At 42.0% G+C, this 22,423-nt stretch overlaps 1 protein-coding gene across 2 annotated transcripts in view; it reads left to right on the top strand.

Moving 5' to 3' along the window:
- KCNJ6 (potassium inwardly rectifying channel subfamily J member 6) overlaps positions 1-22,423 on the top strand; it is a 162,938-nt gene that overhangs the window by 111,259 nt on the left and 29,256 nt on the right. For both annotated transcript variants that reach the window (XM_074602125.1, XM_074602114.1), the window contains one exon: positions 9,928-10,848. In XM_074602125.1, coding sequence (XP_074458226.1) covers positions 9,951-10,848 — 898 coding nt within the window. In that variant the 5' untranslated portion in view covers positions 9,928-9,950. The remainder of the gene's footprint in view (positions 1-9,927; positions 10,849-22,423) is intronic.

Here is a 22,423-nt window from a genome sequence, read left to right as displayed (position 1 = left end):
AGTGTGTGTGCACACTACTTTGCATCACCGCACACACACAAACTACCCAGAGTGCCAATGCCAGGGGGTTTCCCTAGTGAACAATCATCTTGACCTAGGGAAAGTTTACTCAGTATATGTGATCTTTTGCAGAGAAAAAGTAAACACTCAAAGTCATCTCCGATCCCTTAACCCTAAGTTGATCAGGTCCAAGATCTCTATCAATATATAGCGTCTTCTGCCCATTTCTGGAGGAAAGTACTAAACGTTCTTGTGCTTGGTCTGCAGGTTTACTTCATTGCATAAGTTATTGGCTTCAATCGACTTGTGCAGCATATTGATTGAATCAAGTTCTTCCTTTCTGACAAAAATATTCTTCTCCCTTCTTCCTATCCCTTATATTTATGATAGTTCATTGATCAAAGCAAAGCAAGCTGTCAGAGTATGTCTGTGCAGCAGTCATGATGGTTCCCCCACCTGCCCAAGGAGCTCTATGAATATTCAGGCACAAAGCTGTCTCAAGGTTGTTCAGCAATGCAGGCGAAAATTGTATTTGGCTATCCCAAGGATGAAGGTTCAAAACCACCCTTACTTCAGGAAGGGGAGGAAAAAAGGCCAGGAATAGAGTTGGGATAGAAAACAGCGAGGAGAGAGAAGGGTTGGCTTCTCCTGCCAACGTGAAAGTGGGAAAACTTGTGGTATCAACTCCTTCTGTGAGGGTCTATTTCTCTCCTCTCTAGTAGCCTAACTGGACTTTGACAAGGGCAACAGCTGTCTGCCTTGATTTCTAAACTTTCCGCATACTGGAATATGCACCAGGCCCATCACCAATCTGAATTCATCTACAGTACTAAATAAAACCAGGCCAAGAATTGTTCTGCAATCTTGAGAGCAAGTGGTACAGGATGTCCATGCCAAACTGCAGAGCACTTGGCCCAAGTCTTGTGTGGACTTTATATCTCTTGGTTTTAAGGTATAATTAGTATATTAACGGTGATGTTTTTGCCACTTCAAATTATCTGAAATGACATGAGGTCTGTGTTGCAGACCAAGGTTATATGTTGCTTTACGCAGAGGTGGCATGAGGGGCCTGTGGAGATGTCTGAGGGAGAAAAGCCTGCTAGGACAGTGTTGGCAAATAAGAGTGAAAGAAGCCAAACCTGATGCAATCTCATACATGCTGTCTACTGGAGCAGTCCCTGGCACATACCATCTCCCAGATCATTCCCACATATTGTCTCAGAGCGCTAGTTGGCATGGGCCAAAGCCAAGACTCGTAGCTTGCTAACATTTAGCAGTGCAGATAAGCAGCATTGGGCAGGCCAGCCAAGTTCCTATTTACACTTCAGCTTCCAGAAACATCCAGGGGCACTCTCCTGATATCAGTGACATTACAGGTGCAGAATTAAATTAGTCAGAATTATTTATATGAAATGTTCAGCTGATCAACTAATTTTTGTTTCTAGAGTTTTCAGTTGGGAAAATTTTAATGGGAAAAAATCATGAGAAGAAGGAACTGATTCTCCCCATCTCTTCTCACAAAACTTGAGAATACTCTTTTTCCATGTAATCAGTAAGAAAAATATGTGGAGAAACCATGATTTAACCAGCTCTCGAACAACTTCCCTGGAAGGCTGAACTGTAAATCAACAGCTCAGGTGCAAAAGAGAAACTGCAGAGAAGATGAAGTTGTACCCTTCTCAGAGGTGCGCAGTGAAAGACAAGGAGCAATGGGCACAAGTTGCAGTGAGGGAATTTCCAATAGGATATAAACCGGAAAAAAAGTCTCTAATGCAAGAGGTGCAGCACTGGGACAGGGCCCGGAGAGGCTGTGGAATCTCCCATCCTTGGCCCTGAGCAATGTGATCTATCTTTGAAGTTGGTCCTGTGTTGAGCAGGGGGTTGGTTGAGAGACCGTTAGAGGTCCCTTCTGACCCAAAATATTCTATGATTTTATGCAGATTTAAAAAGTATTTATTTTTTATTTCTAGCAGTTAGGGCACGTACACACAAATAGTTTAAAACTCATAACACTTAGGTCAGTATGCTTCCTTCATGCTTTCTCCTTTTCCTTATACGTCCCACAGAGACAGAGAGTTGAGTCCTTGGTAAACGTCTGAAGAAATAGTACAACTGACAAGTAAAAATTTTGGCGTTAGTACACGTGATAGTAACTGGCAGAAATAGCTGGAGTTGAGTAACTGCAAAAAGAAAACTCTCAGGGGGCACATCAGACAATGCCACATTACAGTAATTCAGGGAGACATACATCTGACTCAGAGGCATCAGAAAGAAAGCATGTGGCCAGTATTTGCAGCTATTAAGGCCTGTCAGCACTGTGAATCATTAATGATCCCTATTATCCCTACTACAGCAGTTGTCAGTACTTTTGCCACATGGAAATACTAAACGTGAGCCAAGGTCTGCTGTTGCCAGGTGGTATGACTCAGGGTGGGACACCTGGGCTGTCTCTGCCTCTGACCTTGCTCCTCTGCTTGCAGCAGCAGTGACAATATTATGCATTTTCTAAGTGCAAAAAATGCATCCTTTCTATGTCTCTCACCTTCTCAGAAGAAACACTGATTGCGAGGAGGCTGTTTTCCGCATTGGTTGTGGAGATGATAAGAACACTATAGCAAAGGAGACTGAGGTCTGATTTTTTCAAAAGAGATAGAGTACCTCTCTGACTTCTTTGTATATTGCTATAAGCAATTGCATGCAAGATTTTAATGCCAACCGTTCACACTTATCATGGCCAGGAATCTTCATTCTGCCTTTCTGGTAGCCCTCCATTGTCTAGTCTTCCATTGGTAGGCCATGGTTTTCAGAGTAACCACTGCTCCCTCCATCATGTTGAGCTTAGTCTTCATAGTTCAACATTCTCTGAAATTGCGTGGGACACCTATTTGTCTCCCTTTTGTAGCTCTACAGGTTTGTCACTCTCAGAGTTTCCTATTTATTACCTGCTTAAGGTGAAAACATCTTTGCTTTTTCCTTTCTGATGAGAGCAAGGGAAAAAAAGTGGAGAGGCTGAGAATGGAGAGGTAGTGAGAACTAGACAAGGGTGATAGTCCATCTGCCATAAAGGCTAAGAAGGAGTTGTTAAATAACATATAGCTTGTGACAGAGATTACTTGTACCATCCAGGGGGATATGATGAATAAGAACACAGCACAAGCCAGAGCACACCTGTGATATCAGCAATAGCCCATACATACACTGAGTCTGTTCAAAAGAATAGCATCTAGACTGCACTGAAGTGGACCCCCCAAAAAACACTCTGGATATTGGTCCCAGTCACCAAATACCTAAGGGGGTCAATGGCCAGCAGGTACGCTGACATCAAAAACAATTGGTTAATTTGTGTAGATTCACAGGCTTTCAGGAGAACCCTTACCTGCTCTGAACCTCCAGCTCAAGCTTTTCTGGAAGCCAAAAGTCTGGTAAAAACCATATATAACTAGACTAATCGGATAGAAGCAGAGATATGTAACAGCAAACTCTCCTTGTTCCAGAAATCTATTTTTGATGCCAGGCATTTGCACCAGAGGTGGCTCTGAATAAACACTGACTCCAAACACTCAGACTTCAGGTAGTAAACAAGTTTCATAATCCAATTTGGGATCCCCAGCCTAATGACAGGCAGGAGACACTGATAATCATCTGTCTTCCCTACACTGCCCCATATATATAACAAAGCTGAGGCTGTTTGGCTTCCCTGTGCTTCAAATGAAGCTGCATTTAGCAAAGCCAATGTAAAAACAGCATTCTGGAGCCTTTAGTGGTAAATTCTGTAATGAAATTGGTTAGAATTCAAGACAAAAACTACAAGGTCAGATGACTATCAAAAATGGTGTCATGTTTTTAAATTCACATATCAGCTTCATCATCTGTCCTCCATAATGAAAAGGCCAAGAATCAGAAATAAATTGAAATGTTTGTACTACGTAGAGACAAAGCGTTACTCAGGCTGAATTTTGCAGCTTTACGGGCTTAAAAGAAATGAAAATAGTAGAACGTTATTTTTATCAAGTTGGATTAGAAGGTAATGATGAAGCAGGTAGTGTGAAAAAACAAGGTAACATCATTACAGACTCTTTTGTAATCATAAATATACTTAAATTTGCATTTCTTTTCTAGTGAAAACTGCTGCTGAAATAAATTTAAATCTCATGAATTCTCTGTCTGAAATTATATTTATGATTCTATGGGTGCAAATAAGTAATTTGGTTCTTGAAGAAATTTGCCAAGTCAGTGTTTATTGAACATTTCAATATGTCAAAATGAGGACTAAACAATGCTCCCAGCCGAGTGAATAGACAATCTTGCATTGATTTCAGCAGCACAGGACCAGATCCTAATTCCTTTCTTCTACAGAAGAAAATCTGCATTTTGTGATAATGACTGCTTACAGTTGTTAGCGTCACAAAAAGCTCCATTTTTTTTCTGTAAACAAGACTCTTTCTCCTCATATCTACTGATAATGCACAGTGGCTTGCAGTACAGATTACCTGGTCTCACTGAGAGCGATACAGGCTGAGTTCATTAAACAGGCAAATCCCCCTCTATTCTGAGAATATCTGTTCCTGTGCCCTCGGTGCTCATCGGGCCTGGGATTTTACAAAGCTCAGAAACGGTGACTGAAACACGCCGGAGATCAGGCAAAGCATTTCAAAAGCTCCACGTCTGCCTCCTCTCTCTGACTTCTCCTTGCATCACAGGCAAGAAACGAGACAGAAAGACCCAGATTTCGGGCAGAGTATTGAACACTGCAGAAAACGCCTTGTGCTGTGCAGCGCTATGCCTTCTTCTCCTGATGTCAAAGCCTCACAACCTCACAGAGGCAGCGGGGAACAGAAATAGCCGCCTGGTACTGCCGAATATTCCACAGATGAGTTCAGTGTCAGGGAGGCTTGTGATCACAGCAAATGAGAGGTGAATACTGAAAAATGTTCACAAAAGGCAAGCTTGGACCTTACAAATGCGAACACCCGCGTACCTTAAAAGTTGCCTTCATCCTACCGGGAAAGTGGGGAATGACCTGCATGCAGGCGGAAATCACAGTCAAAACAATGTCTGCTCGACATTTGTATATGTGCAATAAAGCCCATGGGAACAATTTGTAGATTATAAATGATTTTTTGAAATTAGTCAATTTTCAATAAAATACAAACCATTCACAACTATGTTACAAGAGATAAAATTAGTCTACTAAATTACAGTGAAACATGCACTGAACTCTATATCAGCTTCTGATACAAAAAGGTCAGTTATAATTTGTAATATTCTCTGTTGAAACTCCTAATTATTTTGCAGGTCATCCTACAACTCTAATACAGTATGCAATCAAAATAGGCTACAAGTATTTCAATTAGACAAGTATACCCTCTACATACGTCCTTTTGCTTTATGTTTGTACAGTACCATGGCAAGATTTCTGAAGTACTATAAACATACAAAAAAATCACATTGCTAATGATAAAATGATTGCTTAGGAATTATAGTAATATGTTACATTCACAGCTACAAAGGTCATGAGAGCATCTCCTGTACACCTCATAGTTTGTTGTTGAGACTGGACTCATGTTACAAACTCTAAACAAAAATATTATCTTGGAAACACTGGATTGGGCCTTTCCAATACTGTTCTGGAATAGACAAGACCCAGACACCAACACTGGTTGCATCTTTGCTAGAAAATAAAATGTTCCTGAGCACTGGCACCCAACAGCCTGTATGGTAAAATTCCTAGAAAAGCCTCTGGCACATGATTTTGACCACTGGAGAACTGAGTATACACAATTCCTGACTACATTTCAGGTGTTAGCATGGGACATAGGCTATTCCTAATAAACAGATTGTATGGAACTACCCTGCTTTGAAAACAACGGGAGTTGAAAAATATAAGCGTGGGCTGTACCACCCCAGTTAGCCTCCAAGCTAAAGAATAGGCCTGGGCACATTTAATTTACTAATATAGCCATAACCAGTACATACTGCTATGATGAAACACAAGGGAACTATTCAGGGACTTATTTAGGAGAACTCCTTGTCATTTGCTGGAAAATGAAACAAGCCACTGAAATCTCATGCATGTTGTATGCATTTGCCTAAGGAACTCACTGCAACAAATACTTTGAACAGAATGCTCTAAATTGGCCTAAATTGGCACAGTATTGCTACCTGGACGTTGTGTTCAAACAAACATAATGTTTACTGGGAGAGGAAGAAGCGTTCAGAAGTACATAAATTTTTTGCAGTGCAGATTAATAATATGTATATATTTTTGTCATGAAGAAAAGCGGAGAGAGTAAAAATAGCTCTCAAGTGAGATAGCTGCTATTCACTCCTCTGTTCCTGGAACCATGACAGCCATTATATAACCAAAAGGAAAATTAAATGAAATAAACAGCACAAGCTAATTGGGTTGATATCAAGTAAAAATATAATTAGTCAAAGTGTTTTGTGGCAAAGGCGCTGACAATATGTGGCTGTTCCTCAGCTTTAGTGGTGAACAGGGATCCTGCCATGTGTTTAAAACTTATTCATCAAGCATTTCCATGGAAACACACAGATGCACAATCCTTGGATCGCTTCTTTCGGGAATTGCTGCTCCCAAGGTTCACTCTGGAATGAGAACTTGGACCAGGAGAGGGTGATGGGCTGTGATTCTGATCTAAAAACCTCACCATACACGTATTCGTTGGGTCTCACAGTAGGATAATTTGGGTGAGGGAAAGAGTAAAAGGGCATCTTGCATAAAGAGAAAAAGACTGAAAATTTGACCTTAATTTTTCCTCTCAGAAACTGCCTGAGAGTTGAGAAATGACAGCACTGGAAAGAGCCTGGAGATTTTACAAAATGGCCAGATGCCCCCAGGGAGATTAAAATGTCTGCAAGAGTGTTAGCAAGATGCTACACCTCTCAAGATGCTAACCTCTCAAGGCTAAGAAAAATTCTCCCACCTTGGAAGAGGCAGGTCTCTGAAGCCCATCTACTGTGACAGTGACAGCTGACAACCGCGTGCTGGGGACCACGGTGGCTCCTTGCTCCAGCCACAAAACCTACGGCCGCTTGAGAAAATATGGCCCTCACCTCTCTTTGTGGGTCAGCTCATGTACTGTAAAAGACAGGAAAGGCTGGTTATGACGCACAAGGGCTTAATCAAGACAAAGCATTTTGAAAGCATCACTAAAATTTCTTGTATCAATAAAAGGTGCTTCATTGCTAGCAAGTACTTCTATAGGAAACAAACACCATGTGCAAAGCAGGCTAGATAGGTGCAGCATATGGCTGGTAGGCATCCTTGGATGGGGACATCCCTTCAGATTTCTCCTGATGCCACTAATAAAATAATTATCTGTGTCCCCTCCCAGCCCTGCTATAGTTTTTTTTACCCTTTGCTGTTTCTGGTAAAAGATGCTCAGGCAGGGAGGTCTAGAACATGGTGGCCTTTAATAGCAAGGTCAGAAGTCTATATTCTCAAAGGCAACAGGAGACACCTGCACCCTGTCCCTGTGTTCATGCCAGGCTCTAACTGGGAGGGGAAAGCAAAATATTCATAATGCCTTAAAGATAATGAACCACATCAAACCTTCGTTACTAGTCTAACATACATTGCATTAAAGCCTCAAAATCCAGAGCCTTCATAGGCTGTTCATAAGTATTTAAGGGGTCTGTTACTGCAGTGATGTGGTAGCTCCTGTGGACTGAAATTTCCTTAGGCACAATAGAGAGTTAAGCATAAAGTGTGAAGCCTTAACTTCAAATTTTCTGGCTTTGGCTTAAGTCTGCCTCACAAGGCTCCTGCAATGACTTTTTATTGTGTTTATTTCATCATTCATTATATAGCACTAGTGATAATGCAAGCAGGCACACTGTCACCAACTGGGGTAAGTTCATTCAGAACTGATTGCCTTGTGACACGACTTACAGCGCTGCCGCTACCATCAGCCTGAATAGTACTCTCTTTAGACACGGCAGCAAACTGAAAAAGTGACACAGGATGGAGCACACAGTCTTTAAAGACAGCACTGCTTTCAGGCTTGCGTGCTACTGTCAGCTTTTGAGCCTTTCTTTTAACACAGAAAAGGCTACGGGGCTGAACAGGGGCTTGGCTGGCAGTGGAGCAGGCCAGAAGGTGAGACAACCAGCCTACGACCTTTGAATTTTTTCCTGGGTATTTCAGTCACCCCTAAAATTTTACAAGGGTCTGTGATCTTTCTCCACAGGGATGAGTCAGTACATCTTGAAAAAGCTAAAGGTGCTGTGAGACTCCACAGTCTCTCTCACATGTTGCTAAGAGAGACTAAAACACTCTTTGTGCTGTCCTGACCCACCAAGAGCAGCCCCTTGTGCAAACCTCTCTCTGGATAAGAGCCCAGGCTTCCCTGGTAGCTCCTCCAAGCAAGAAGGTTTGGATCTACTGCCCAGGTCAGTGCCAGGCAGAGACACACAAGCCTGTGGGTGGGGTGCCAGAGACAGGACTGCTCTGTCAAGCAGGAGCTTTGGTGGGTTTGTGCCCCCATTTCCCAGCCAGGCAAGAGGTGCTCAGAGCCAACTGGCGCGCAGGGAAATGAAGTGCTTCCCAACCCAAGCTGCTTGCTCCCAGCTCTCCGCTTGAAGGTCACCACCCACAGCAGGACTGGGCAGCCCACGCCTGAGCCTGCACAGAAGTTACTGCAGCACGCCAGTGTAAGCTGTGGCCATTGCAGGGTGCACCTACAACACGCCTTGACTGTTTAGGAAGAGCATCTCTGTAAACCAATGGTACAACGTCACATCGGTTCTACTATATTCAGAGCCAAGCATCTAGGCAGAGCCAGCAGAAACCTTTTTCCTTCACAGCCTGGCAGCAGAATGACAGCAATTAGCCAGAAGAGAGAAAATTAGGAGTTCAAGAGCTGAAATTCCCACAGGAACAAGCTCCATAGTGCAGAAGGGTTTCCACTAAAAAGACAGCAGTTACCCCAGACCTCACTGTGTCCTCAGCTTCGTGCAAAATCCTTTCAATTAAACCACTCTCCTCCTCAGTAAACTCTTTTTTCTTGCTTTTAAACATAATGAAGCTATTTATCTCAAAAGACTCGGGGGGGTGGGGGGGAAGAAAAAAAAAAGGCAGTTACTGTCATTTCTGGTTTTTAAATTCTTGTGAGACATGGGGGTATGCTGTGTAGGCCCACACAATTAGAGAAAAAGGCACACTTGAATTAAAGGCCACAGGTATACTGAATTAAAATCAAATCATGTTCCAAAGTACAGTATGTTTTTTGTCACTGGGAGAAGGACATACAATTCCCTGTCTCGATATCAGCAAGACATTGATTATCTATGGAAATGTGCTTGAATTGCTCTTGGTATACGTTACACTGTGCCTGCCTTTCCTTCAACAAGAGTAGGATTCGTTCTTTCCAAAAAATGTTGGGGTTTTGTTTAAATCTTTATACTTATTTAATACTTTCCCCATAGCAATGCAATTGATGGAAAAAATCGCTCGACAATTGCTCATTTTCTCTGCTCATCTTGTCGACTGAAACCCCCAAGCAAATCCATTTCCTCATTTATATCTGTTATCTCCCAGAAGATCTTCCTTGGTGCATAAGAAACTTCATTTATTAAACTGTACAGAGGGGTGGGGGGAAGAAAGATCTGCTTGAACACATCTTGTGGAATTTAAGTATGGGTGTAGATAGGATGACCTGATAGAGAGGAAACAAGAAAGAGAGTTTTCCCTCAAAGTATTTCTATTTAGCAATAAATTGAGGATGCTTGGCATCATTTGACTTTTGTGTTGTGTATTTAACAAGTAAGCAAAGAACAAGGATAATAGTTTTATTGATTAATAACAATTTCATGCCAGTAATACAGGAAGAAGTTGTGTGTTGACTTAGAGAAATAATAAGAAAAATAATGCCTGCCTTTTTCTTGTTTGTTTGTTTTTAATGGCAGCTAACGTACTGGAAGAAGACTCAATGGAGCAGGACATAGAGAGCCCTGTCACTATTCATCAGCCAAAGTTGCCCAAACAAGCTAGAGAGGATCTGCCAAAAAATATAAACAAAGAATGTGCCAAGAGAAAAATCCAGAGGTATGTTAGGAAAGATGGGAAATGCAACGTCCACCATGGGAATGTCAGAGAGACTTACCGTTACTTGACTGACATCTTCACTACCTTAGTCGATCTCAAGTGGAGGTTCAACCTGTTGATTTTTGTCATGGTTTACACTGTGACCTGGCTCTTCTTTGGAATGATCTGGTGGCTAATTGCCTACATGCGAGGAGATATGGATCATATAGGGGACAGCACGTGGACCCCATGCGTCAGCAACCTCAATGGGTTTGTCTCAGCCTTTTTATTCTCAATCGAGACAGAAACCACCATTGGGTATGGTTACCGGGTCATCACGGACAAGTGTCCCGAGGGAATTATTCTGCTTTTAGTGCAGTCTGTTTTAGGTTCTATCGTCAACGCTTTCATGGTTGGCTGCATGTTTGTGAAAATATCCCAACCCAAGAAGAGGGCAGAAACCTTGGTTTTTTCTACAAACGCAGTTATTTCCATGCGGGATGGAAAGCTGTGTCTGATGTTCCGAGTAGGAGACCTTAGGAATTCACACATTGTAGAGGCATCAATACGAGCCAAGTTGATCAAATCCAAACAGACAAAGGAGGGGGAATTTATACCACTCAACCAGACAGATATCAACGTAGGTTATTACACAGGGGATGATCGTCTCTTTTTGGTTTCACCACTGATCATCAGCCATGAAATTAACCAGCAGAGTCCTTTCTGGGAGATTTCCAAAGCCCAGTTGCCCAAAGAGGAGCTAGAAATTGTTGTAATCCTAGAAGGAATGGTGGAGGCAACAGGTAACATTTCTTATACTTTGTATAAGGTAAATGCTTTAATTTTAGAAAGGAAAATCAGTGGGTTCGCTTCATGTTAAAGGAATCACTTCAATAGTCATTACATTTGAAAAAGGCATCAGTTATCTGGTTAGCTTCAAAATTAAAAGCATGCCCAGTGTAATTGTCTGTTCCATCTTGCCTACTGGAATTAGTGTTTTTTCTGCTCTATTTGGAAAACGGGATAGCATTCCTCATTTTCTAAATTTTTCACAGCATGTCACCCAGTTATTTGTCATTCCATTGCAGGAGAAACTCAACCACTAGGACCATGTGGGATGAAATTATTTAGAAAAAAAAATCAATACAAAACTTTGTTTATGATTAATGTGGAAGCACCATAGTTCCTGCTGCTTCCAGTCACACATGGGTAACTGCAGAATAACTGCCTTACACGTGAAATTCCTAGCCTGTTTGGATCCAGTAGGAAGAGATAATGTGTTCAGTTTTCTCTTTTTGCTTGCTCGTTTGCTCGGTTTTGTTTTAATTTGTAACGTGGGGCTTGTTCCACTTTAATTCACAAAAGATCTATCTGATTTTGTATTGCACTGAGGCCCCCTACACACTGCAGAAGTGTACAGAACACTGAAAGCTGGTATATATAAATAAGGGAAGTTATGTCACCAGAGTCTTGTTAAGAGGCTGTTTGGTCATTACCTACAATTATACAGCAGAACGTCAGATATCGCTTGACGCAGAGAAAATAGTGCTCGGAATTCACAGCAAATGGACTAGTCATGTTTCTTCTTTGCATTAAAAACAGAATAGTAGGAGGATGCTTTCTCTAAAACTGCTGTACCTCCGTCAGTCAGAATGCTGGTATACTTGTTTTAGGAGCCGGAGGGATTTTTTTTTCCTGTTAATGACAGCATCAGTCTCTGAAGTGAGTAAATATAATCAATACAAGGGAATAATCACAAAATGAAGCAAAGATCTGTTTGGGGAGAGGAAACACTGAGTATAGAAACAGAAGAACCAGATTTGCCATTTTTCTCCACTATTGTAGCAAAATCTAGGAAAACTTGAGGATGCGGATTACATATCTCTGACAGAGGTACAACCTTTCTAACCCTGACTCATGTTTTGCAACTGGAGCCAGGAAATAAAGAGCAGTCTCTTACTAGAACATGTGTGTGTGTTTCACACATCTATTATGTGGTGTCAGAAGAAAACTGCATTTGTCACCATATAATAAACGTGTGAGACAAAAATGGAGAAAAAAAAATTGAAAGCAACTTGGCAGAGAATTTGAAGCCGTAAACGCAAGGCTTCCAGATTTTCCAGGAAGTAGGTGGTACTGAAGAGAAATCAAGATGAAATGTTTAGTGCTTCTGATACATGCAGTAGGCACAGAGGTTTCAAACATCTGCATCACCTTCGGGTGAGACGATGAGGAAATTGCTGTTTGTTAGCTGAAACTATTTTGAAATTTCTGCATTGCAACTAAATGAACTTGACATCCCAAAGAGCGGTGGATATTTTCAGGTTTACTGAACACCATGTTTTCCAGAAAAATGATTGGCAAGTGGTAGAAGTATAAAAAAACATCTCACTGAAAATACCGGTAAGATCAAAAGACAGTATACTTCTGCAGTGCATCAAACGTAGCTTTGTTGTCTTAAGCCTCGTCACTCTTTATTGTTTAAACCTCCTTCCCTTACCTCATCTTCACCCCTGCACACTCCCACAGCTCCCTGGGCTCTCCTTTGCTGCTTTGATACTGCCCACACCTTCCACAGAGCCGCTATCAGCCTTCACCGGAGGGGGCTACCTCTCAGACTGCTCGAACTGCCAAACTCTAAGTTAAAATGCTAGAAGAGTCCATATAAACACAGAAGCTGGATGCAGTGGTTTGAAAACCTGCTGAAGCCATCCAGGATTAAGGTGTTACGAATAGGTAGCTACATTTACTATTTTAAGCTGCTCCATGTTGTTTAGTTTGGGTTGGCTCTCTAGCACACAGCTGCATGAGATATGAGGGCAGAACATCAAAAAATGCCACTTAATTATGGCATCAGGAAAGACCGATGTTGTAATTACCAGCAAAATTTCTAAAACATGCTTGTGTGGAAGTAGCCACTTGTTCTGGGTTTTGCCCACATGTATTGGGTTATTTTTGTTGAAGGTGTTATCAGGACAACTTTCTACCAAAACTAGACATTTTTGCTTTCTTAATTTACATATATTTTCTGGTTACATCCTGGTAAACACTGAAAGAAAATTTAGGACATCATATATCCACTTTTCCTTCTTACACCCAATGCAGAGTGAGAACAGCAAAAGAACTTGCTCATGTGTTGATCTCCAGCCCTGGAGAGCAAGTAACACACTACCCATCATACCTGCCAACACTGGTTAAAGACATGAGATATAAAAACATTAAAGCTAAAGCTAAGAAACTGCGACCTCAGCTATAGCAATATGATCATTCGGTATCGTTGCTCATGGGTCAAAACCAGATTGAGATCATCAGCTTATGTTATTCATCAGAAAAGCCACTCCCGAGTTTGACTGGTGAAAGCAATCCTTTATTTTCAGAACTTCCCCACTCTGACAACACTTATCCCTTTAATGAGAAGTAACAAAGTGGAAAATGCTAGTATAAAAACTTGCTATTATTTTTAGTAATTATCGATATCATTCTTAAGTTTTACTGAGCAGGTGATACCATTTTATACATATATAATACTGTCCACCTTAAGGTTCCAAAAACACATCTACCTGTGTGCATCTATCTGTGTAGACTTACACAGAGGGATTTACAAAAAAAAGGAGAGAAATGAAGAGGGGTATCCTGAACAACCCATAGCCTTGTTGGTAATGCTGTTACTGAATCATAAGCAGCCTGGTTCAGATCCCTCCTCTAAACCTGCATTAATCTACAGAAAGCAGCATTTTCTAACTCAGAAAAGAAATATGAAGTATTTCAACCTACTTAAGCCAGCAAGAACCTCAGACTTGGTGAAGTTGTATCTGGCCGGTAGAGTGCACTAGATGACACTCTGGCAATTCCCTCTGCCTAAAAATAAAAACACAAAAATTGAAACAGTACTGAGGAAAGAAAATGATCTACATATATATAACTGTCAAAAAATAAGCAACAAAGCTAGACAGATAACTTTATTTTCATATGGATAATTTTGCAAATAAATTTCTAATAGGGTACGTTTATAATTCTGACATATGGGCAGCTTGAGAGCAGTATTTGCAGAATGGTTTATAGATACGTAAACAAACACTCTTGCCAGCTGTGGAAAATGTGTGTGGAAAGCAATAAAATGTTCACATAGATGGTTATTTATATAGTAAATGATGCTATCGACTAGACAAACATTGTATAAAACTGTTCCCACTCTTCACTACAGCCCCTTTGACTGACTGATTTATTGTCTTTTTTATTTCTCCCAGATGAATTGCCATATTTACCCCTTATCCTTGCCCAGTCCTAACAAATACCTCCCTTTGATATGTATATTAGCAGTTCCAACCTTTATAAACATCTCAGCAGACTTTGCTCTCTCTCCAAGTAAGCCTTGCTCGGGTTACAGTTTTTCAGTAGAATTTTTTACTGCTCTTCAAAGAAGAGATGTTTATGCTCTCAAATTACTTCTTAAGGGGATGTAGATGAAAGGAAGAAAGGAACCAGGACTTCTCACACCCAAATGTTCCTGCAAGGCAACTGGTGAAAGTAGATTTGATTGTTGGGCTCTGGGATGGGACCAACGTACATTGATTGAAATGCAATTTAAACAGGGTTAAGAATAAATGGCTTCTGCTCTAAGCTGGATCATCATAATTTCAGGAATGGTCAGAATACAAAGGCTCTCCAGTCTTCAGTTTCCCTTTCTTTCTGTTTTAAGAGTTTTAACATCTCTTGATGCTAGGTACTAGACTTAGACATCTAGGTTCACCTTCTCATATATCCCCATTTCCCTAGTCCTTACCAGCAATACCTTTCACTTATGTTCCTCTCTCACATTTTCGTTTTGTTAATTCTAACAAAATGTTTCATCGTTACTAATTCTAACACAGAAATTTAGGGATGTTAGCACAAGTGATTGCAGTCATGAGATGGAGTTCTGAATACCAGCAAAGAAAGGCACTCTGATTTTATTGTGGTGTTTCTTTCAGGAAGCTTTCTCTACAGGTTGAAAAGATTAGTCTGTTTGTTAAAGGAGACTATAAGGCTTAAATAAGGCAATTGCAATTTCAGAATAGTCGAAACAGTATGCACGAAGTCAAGGAGCAAAGTTCATGAGAAAAGAAATATGCTGATTATGAGTATTTCAACCAAAATTTTGGTGAGGGAGTCTATATCACTTTTAGGGAAGGCAGGGAAAAGGGTTTACACATTTTGTTTAACAGCTTCATTCTCTGAACAGTGCTGTACTATACGAACATGTTACTGAGTGTTTGATAATAGCTTATTGTCCTTCTTTCATACCTTTCTCACCAATTAGTTGCTCAGCTCTTCACAACTACAGCTGCTCCCTCCCATAAATGTTCAGATACAATATTCAGAATCAGGCAGTAACTCATGTGTTAAAAAGTAAGATCCCTAAAAAGCAGGTATGAGACCCCTCTGTAGTAAAAAACACTTCCTTATAGCTAATCAGATATTCTTAAATAATTCCGGTCTGAACATAAAATGAAACTTGCAGAAGAAGAGCTACATTTTGCACATCGTGTCCTTGCAAACTGTATTAGGTCATTCTGGGCAGAGAGAAAGAGCAATTTCTAGTTCTTCGCACACTCCCATAGACCTCCGTTTTCAGCGTTTCTCCTTTCCTAGCACAGTGGCAAGCAGAGAGGGATGGTCTTTGCTCACCACTCTTTCTCACTCGGGAGCCGACACACATTATCCCTGGCAGCGCTCATGGTCTCCATGGCCGGAAAAATGACAGGATCACAAAGCTGTGCTTTAACCCTGGCCCTGCTGCTGTTCCCCCAACAGAAGGGCACAGCGGGAAGCTGTGCTGGCACCCTCCTCCTGGATCAGCCCAGACCTCCCCAGCCACCACCAGCAGACTCCCCCCAAAACCCTGTGGTGCCAGACACTTAACAAACACCACTTCCTCCAGCATTAGCTTCGAGCAACTGTGTTTTCCAGCAGTTTTAGCACAGAAGCGAAGCATCTGCAAAGCTGTTACTGCAGAGTACTTGGGTCTCCAGACCCAGCTCAAGCACAGAGGAATGACTGTGCACTACTGGAGGGACCAAGAAAGTAGAGGCTGAGCTGCATGGAGCAGTGCTTGTGTCCCCTGTGCCCACACAGTCTCCATGACAAAGATCGCCACTTTGCAAAACCAAAGGGATGATTCTCTGCAAAGGGCACAGCAGCCTTAGCCAGGTCAAAGGATTCCCCAGGCAGAATTAGCTCACTGAATATTTTTCACCTGCTTGCAAAGCGGAGACATGATTTTTGAGCCCTCCAGAGAAATGCTTCAGGACAACGAAGTGCCTTTTACATTTCTGAGCATTTTTCAAGACAACAGCTGTTAACCTGAGCATGCTCAGTTTGTCCGCTTGCTCTTGCAACGGCATAAATGAGGGGTCAGCACTGAAACAGCTGATTTGGAAAAAAGGAAAAATATAGCTATCATTTCTAATTTTGGACTTTCACTTTTGGTCATCCGAGGTTGTTACCAACCTGGAGACAAAGGCTGCTGAGCACCTGCGATGAAATCCCAGGCACACACTGATTTCAGTCAGGGCAGTGTCTCACACCTGGAATTTTTGCAGAAATGAACTGATTCTTTCATGTTGATTACCTTGTTCACTTGTGTTTGATCTCCAGATATGAAGCATACCTAACTAGCCTGCAGTTCAAAACCATGGGAAATATTTTTGGCAAACTCTGTTCTCACCCATATTTCTAAAATATCTTTTCACTTCTCCCCTTGGTGCTTATTTACGTCCAGCTGTATAATATTGTTTCCTCCTGTTCTGTCTCACTGAATTGTAATGAAGGATAAACACATTACATTACACTCCTTGATAACGGTAAGGTCTCTGTAAAGTTACAAATATTTACATCTGTTTCTAATGAATGTAAGTAGACGGATTATTCACCTTCAACGGAAAGTTTTCACAAAACTGAATAGAGCAGTAACTGTAAAGTCAAAAGTGACAGAAAACAGTGAAGAACAAGCAATCAAAGCTGTTAAGTAAATCAGAAATTCAAAAGCAAAGTTTGATAGTTTAAAAAGACAAGGCTTTGGACTGCAGCTAACCCCACTGGCTACATAAAGTACATGAAACAGACAAAGAAGACTTACAAATATATGCTTTCTGTCCTAGAAAGCTGCTGCCAGCACTAAACTCCAGTTATGGCATAGCTTTTCGGTTTCCCAAGGCCAGTACAAAAAAGTCCTCAAAGGGTTCCAGCAAAAACAAATCGCAAAGAATTGCAATGGTCCCAGTGGTCTCAATCACGGCATTTCGAGGAAAATCAAACACAAGTTCTGACTTGCTGACATTCTTTACCTCTTCTTCACTGCCCTGATGCTACAAAGCAGCTGAGCTCCGTGTAGCCAAAGGGGGTTCAGAGCTGCTCGCTTGTGTCACTGAAGAGGAGCCAACTACCACCACCCTGGTGAGTCTGAGCCAGAGTCCGAGCAACAGCGTAGGCACCAATTGCAGCCTACGCGCATGGACTGCTTGTACTGGGTAGCCAAACATTTCTCAGCACTCCTGCCTGCAGCTCATAGCAGCATTAATCTGTGCTGCACGCCTGGAGAGAAGCTGGCGTGCTTTTTCCACTAAGTGAGGAGGACAATCCAGAGCTTCAACCCCAGAATATGCTACCAAATAGCCATGTTCCAATGCAGCGTGCTCTCATCTTACAACAGTCAGATTAATTTAACAAGTCATTTAATGTTAGGTGCTAATGTGCCAGTAAATGATGCTGAACATCTACGGTTTATTATTACAAAGTTGATTTTGATATAAAAACATTTCCTCGTGTGACAACCTGTATAACTGCCAAGCAACCCACACCTCATTTTTCTGGTTGTACTCAACTCCTTGCTTCTCCAAACCTGCTTTATTGGCAGAAGAGAGGAAAAGAGGGAGGATCATCCAGGAGCAGTGAGGCAGCTGATGTGACAACATATGAGAAAGGCACAAAGAGCTTGCGTGATCAGCCTTGTGCTCTTGCTCGCTCACTCTCTCTCCTTCATTCCCACCATTCCCAAGAGAATTTGAGAAAAAATGAGACATGATGCTTCCCAAGATTTCCATTCATAGAATCGTATCATAGAATCATAGAATGGTTCAGGTTGGAAGGGACCTTAAAGTTCATCTGGTTCCAACCCCCTGCCATGGGCAGGGACACCTCCCACTAGACCAGGTTGCTCAAAGCCCCATCCAGCCTGGTCTTGAACACTTCCAGGGATGGGGCAGCCACAACTTCCCTCAGTAACCTGTTCCAGTCTCACCACCTGTTTTTTTCTGGTGTCTCACCATCTGGTTCTTCCTGGTTTTGACAATTTTCATTTGTTGGGATTTCTGTGGAATGAAACAAAACTTTTGTTTAAAAAATAGGATTTCAATAAGTACAGGGTTGTTGAATTTGAGATATTCCATTCTTACAATTTAGCCAATAAATAAACTTGATTTAAAGAAGCATTCAAAACATGAAAACAAAGCAAAAATGAAAGAGATCACCAAAACCAAATTTTCAGTGGTTAAGAGAAAACCGTTTGAGATTTCTGAGGAATGACAGAATTTTATTTAGAAAACAAATTTGGAGGAAATATTTGGATCAGCTCCACAAGCTTCTCAAAAATAAATAGTGGGAAGGGGAGCACACACTCTACTGTTATTTTCTGCCCTGCAAAAGATGCCAGGTTGTAGGTTCCCAGGCTTCTCCCAGCAGTTTAATTTTACAAAGCCATGAACTGCACAAATAGCTTCTCCAGACAGAACTGATCAGGAGTTGACCTCACACCCTGAGCACCAGAGGAAGGCAGTGTCTTACAGTTAGGCCAGTGTGAAGGCAGGCCACTATCATAGCAAGGGAAGGGGAAAGGGCAGCCAAGACATCTGCTTCAGGACAGTTCATGGCACTGGACAAGGCTATTAGCCAAAGCCCTAGGGATTTGTCATTGAATTCATAGCTGTTGCTAAACGGAGTTGGAAAAGGCTAGCATGTCCCTGATGTCACCAAAGCGACAGTGAGAATAAAAGAGGAAAAAGACAAGGAAGGAAGTTGGCAAGCACCACTGCCTATCTCTGTCCTTAGGTACAGGCTTCCCGAGAAGATGAATGGGCTCCGGTTCGCAAGTACAATGAACGTTGCTGCCCACACGTAATTCATTGGAGTAAAATGAGTAAAAATCTCTGCAAACACAGTCCTAAGCAATTCATTAAACTACAGCTCTTAGCACAAGCTATTAAACAAGTCAATGATGTACACCAAAATAAATCCTTATGGTGAATAAGGCCAGCTGCGTCCTGGGCTGTGCTAGTAAAAGTGTACCCAGCAGCTTGAGGCAAGTGACTGCTCCTCTCTATTCATCACTTGTGAGGCCAGCTCCCGTGTGCTGTGTCTAGTTCAAGGCCCCCCAGTACAAGACGGACATGGACTTACTGGAGCACGTCCAGCAGTGCCACCAAGATGGTCAGGGGCTGAAGCACAGGACACACGCGAGGAGAGGAGGAGGGAGCTGGGAGTGTTCAGCCTGGAGAAGAGACAGTGCAGGAGGATCCTATTGTTATGTGAACCTGCCTAAGGGGAGTTTACAGAGAAGATGGAGGCAGGGTGACAGAACAAGAGACAATATGTGCAAGTTACAACACAGGTAATTCTAACCAGACACTAGGAAGAACTTTTTTTTTACCATAAAGCTGGTAAGACCCTGAAACCGGGGCCCAGGGGGATAGGGGAATCACCATCCCTGGAAATATCTATAACTTGACTGCGTAAACCCTGAGCAACTGAAGTTATTTGGCTGTGCTTTGTGCAGGAAGTAGGGCCAGATGACTCCATAGATCCCTTCCAGCCTATGATTATAAAACTCAAAGCCAGCTCCTCCCAGTATTTTATAGCTGTGAAGAATTGAATGACTGTGAAAAATGAATAGCCAAGCTAACAACTTGCATTGTTCTCCCTCATCACCACTTAAGAAATTGTGTTTTATATACTTGAAAGTTGTTCTGTGGCCACCACTGAACCACTGGAGACAGCAGTGCCTCAGAGAGGGGAGGCAGAACTGGGTAAGGAGCATGAGTTCATTGCTGTGGGCAGGCAGGCAGCCTATGCAACCAAGCTTTGCTCCAGGAGATCTGATGGAAGAAGAAATCTTGAACAAGTAAGGCTGTGCTCCATCAGACAACTAGTCTTTGAAGAGTGATCCAAAAATTGCATGAACTCGCAGCATTCCCTGCTTGTTCTGGATTTTCTCCCACTTCCCTGGCCACAGCCACCCTCTTTTGCGTCTTTCTGCCCCTCTAGACAGTGAGGGAGGTTGAGATGAGCAACCAAAGCTGCTATGATTGCCTGCTTCTCTCTCCATTGGACAGTCTTTGTGTGATTCAAGCTGCCAACACAAAATCCAACTACAAGGAATTGCTCAATTATCATTATTGTTACTATCGTCATCATTGTCATCATCATCATTACCACAACTGGTAGCCTTGTATCCAGCAACAGAGTCAGGATTTTTAAGATTTGCCTTTAGGGGGAGCCCTAAGGCACATCAGGGTTGACAACTTTTATTCCACGTTTCTGACTGATGCAGACTAATGCGAACTGAAGAGTAGGGTCTTACCACTAAAGGAGAAAAATCAATCTGACTATGGCAGAGCTGCCAGGCACCACCACAACAAAAAAGATTTATGACTCAGACAGTCCAATTAAATTGTGCTGGCACTTTTTTTTAACCAGCCATTAGGTTCAATTTTTTTTCACCCTTGCATGAGAAGTATTAATTTATTACACTTAGATCTCCAGGACAGGAAAATCCCCCCTCCCTTTTCATAATTTTCAGGTTCTTTTTCCATTAGTTTGTTTTACAGTGAGAAGACAACAAATGAGCTACTTTTTCAGTGCAGCAATGAGTCTCTAACTGCCACCAGGGCCATGACGGATGCTGTGACAAAGCATAGAAGAGTCCAAAGCCAAAGGTCTGGAGTCAGTCAAGGATTCTTGTCCGACCAAAAATCTGCTTCAAAGGCAGTAGCCACATCTACACAGCTGTGAAGTGGAGGAGGTTTATCTTTGCCATTGAGAAAAATGCCCTTCTTCTACCATGAGTCAAGGGCAGACTCTCCCGGGAAGGCAGAGACCAGCAGCTGCCTTCACAACACAATAGCCCCATGGTTTGCAGTGCCTGGCTAATCAAAATTCGGTGCTTTGCAAGTGATTGATCTGGCCCTACTACAGCAACTCAAGCCTTTCCAGACCATTTTTGCAGAGTATTCATTTTAGAAATACAAGCCATAAGTACCATTACAGTTGTGTGTCAAGACCACACAGTAAAGTGGTCACTCACAGCACTTCCAACATGATCTGCAGTGTGAGGCAGGACAGGACGGGGAGCCAGCACCAGGAGAGAGGGGTTGGCATCAGCTCAAGGGAAGCATCACAGCAGCTAGTGCAGAATGAGCACAAGCCCACCTTTCACAACTGGCCTCCTCCAGCTATACCCCTGGAGAACAACTGCTCTGTTCCCCTTTCCGATTTTACAATTAAATTGGTTTGGGTTTTTTTATTTCCTGTAGCAAGGAATAATGAGGTAAAGATCTGAGTCCTTTCAAAAGACAAATATTTCAAAATAGACCCAATACTCATTTTTCAACTTAAAGATGAATTAGAAACAGTCAAATGAAATTTGCCTGTCCATGTTCCGGCTGCTTCTATAAATATGTTCAAACTCCTCTTTAAAACTCTTCCCTCAGGGCTTGAACACAACTACAACAGGGTTTTAAAACCCTGTTAAATTAGTCAAGACAAGGGTTTAAGACACAAAACATGAATCCTAACCTTGCTACATCTGCCTTCCTTTACCCTCCAAAGGGATGTAAAATACTGTTTAAGTATTCAAAAGCCATCAGTGATAGAAATCCAGTCCAGAAACACCCTCTACCAATGTGTATCAAATGTTTAATATACAACTTTGCGCCTGATCCGAAGCTCTCCCAGACCCATGGAGTAGGTCTCAGTCTCTGGTGGCCTTTGAATTAGGACCCTAAAGGAATAAATTGAGCTGTGCAATGCCTGTCAACTCCCTAATGGCCTCAGAGAAGAAGCAATTAAGACTCTAATTAAAAGGCAAATGGAAGATTAGAAGCAGATAAATGTTTATAATCTAGATAAAGTACCCATACTGGAACTTTTGTCTATTAAAAGGGGACTTCACAAGATTTGAGGAGACTGCATACCTATGGGAGGAACAGTGGTATCAGGCACGATGTGTTTCCCTCAGGCACACTTTATCGCAGCAGTCCTGCAGTCGTTCTGTTCTCCACAACCACTCTTACTTCTGCGTGTGGATGGAACAAGCCGTTCCACAAAGACAGCCCCAACAAATCTTGA

This window comes from Larus michahellis, chromosome 1 (genome assembly GCF_964199755.1).
Source record: "Larus michahellis chromosome 1, bLarMic1.1, whole genome shotgun sequence".
NCBI lineage: Eukaryota > Metazoa > Chordata > Aves > Charadriiformes > Laridae > Larus > Larus michahellis.
This window is presented reverse-complemented; position numbering and strand designations above follow the sequence as displayed.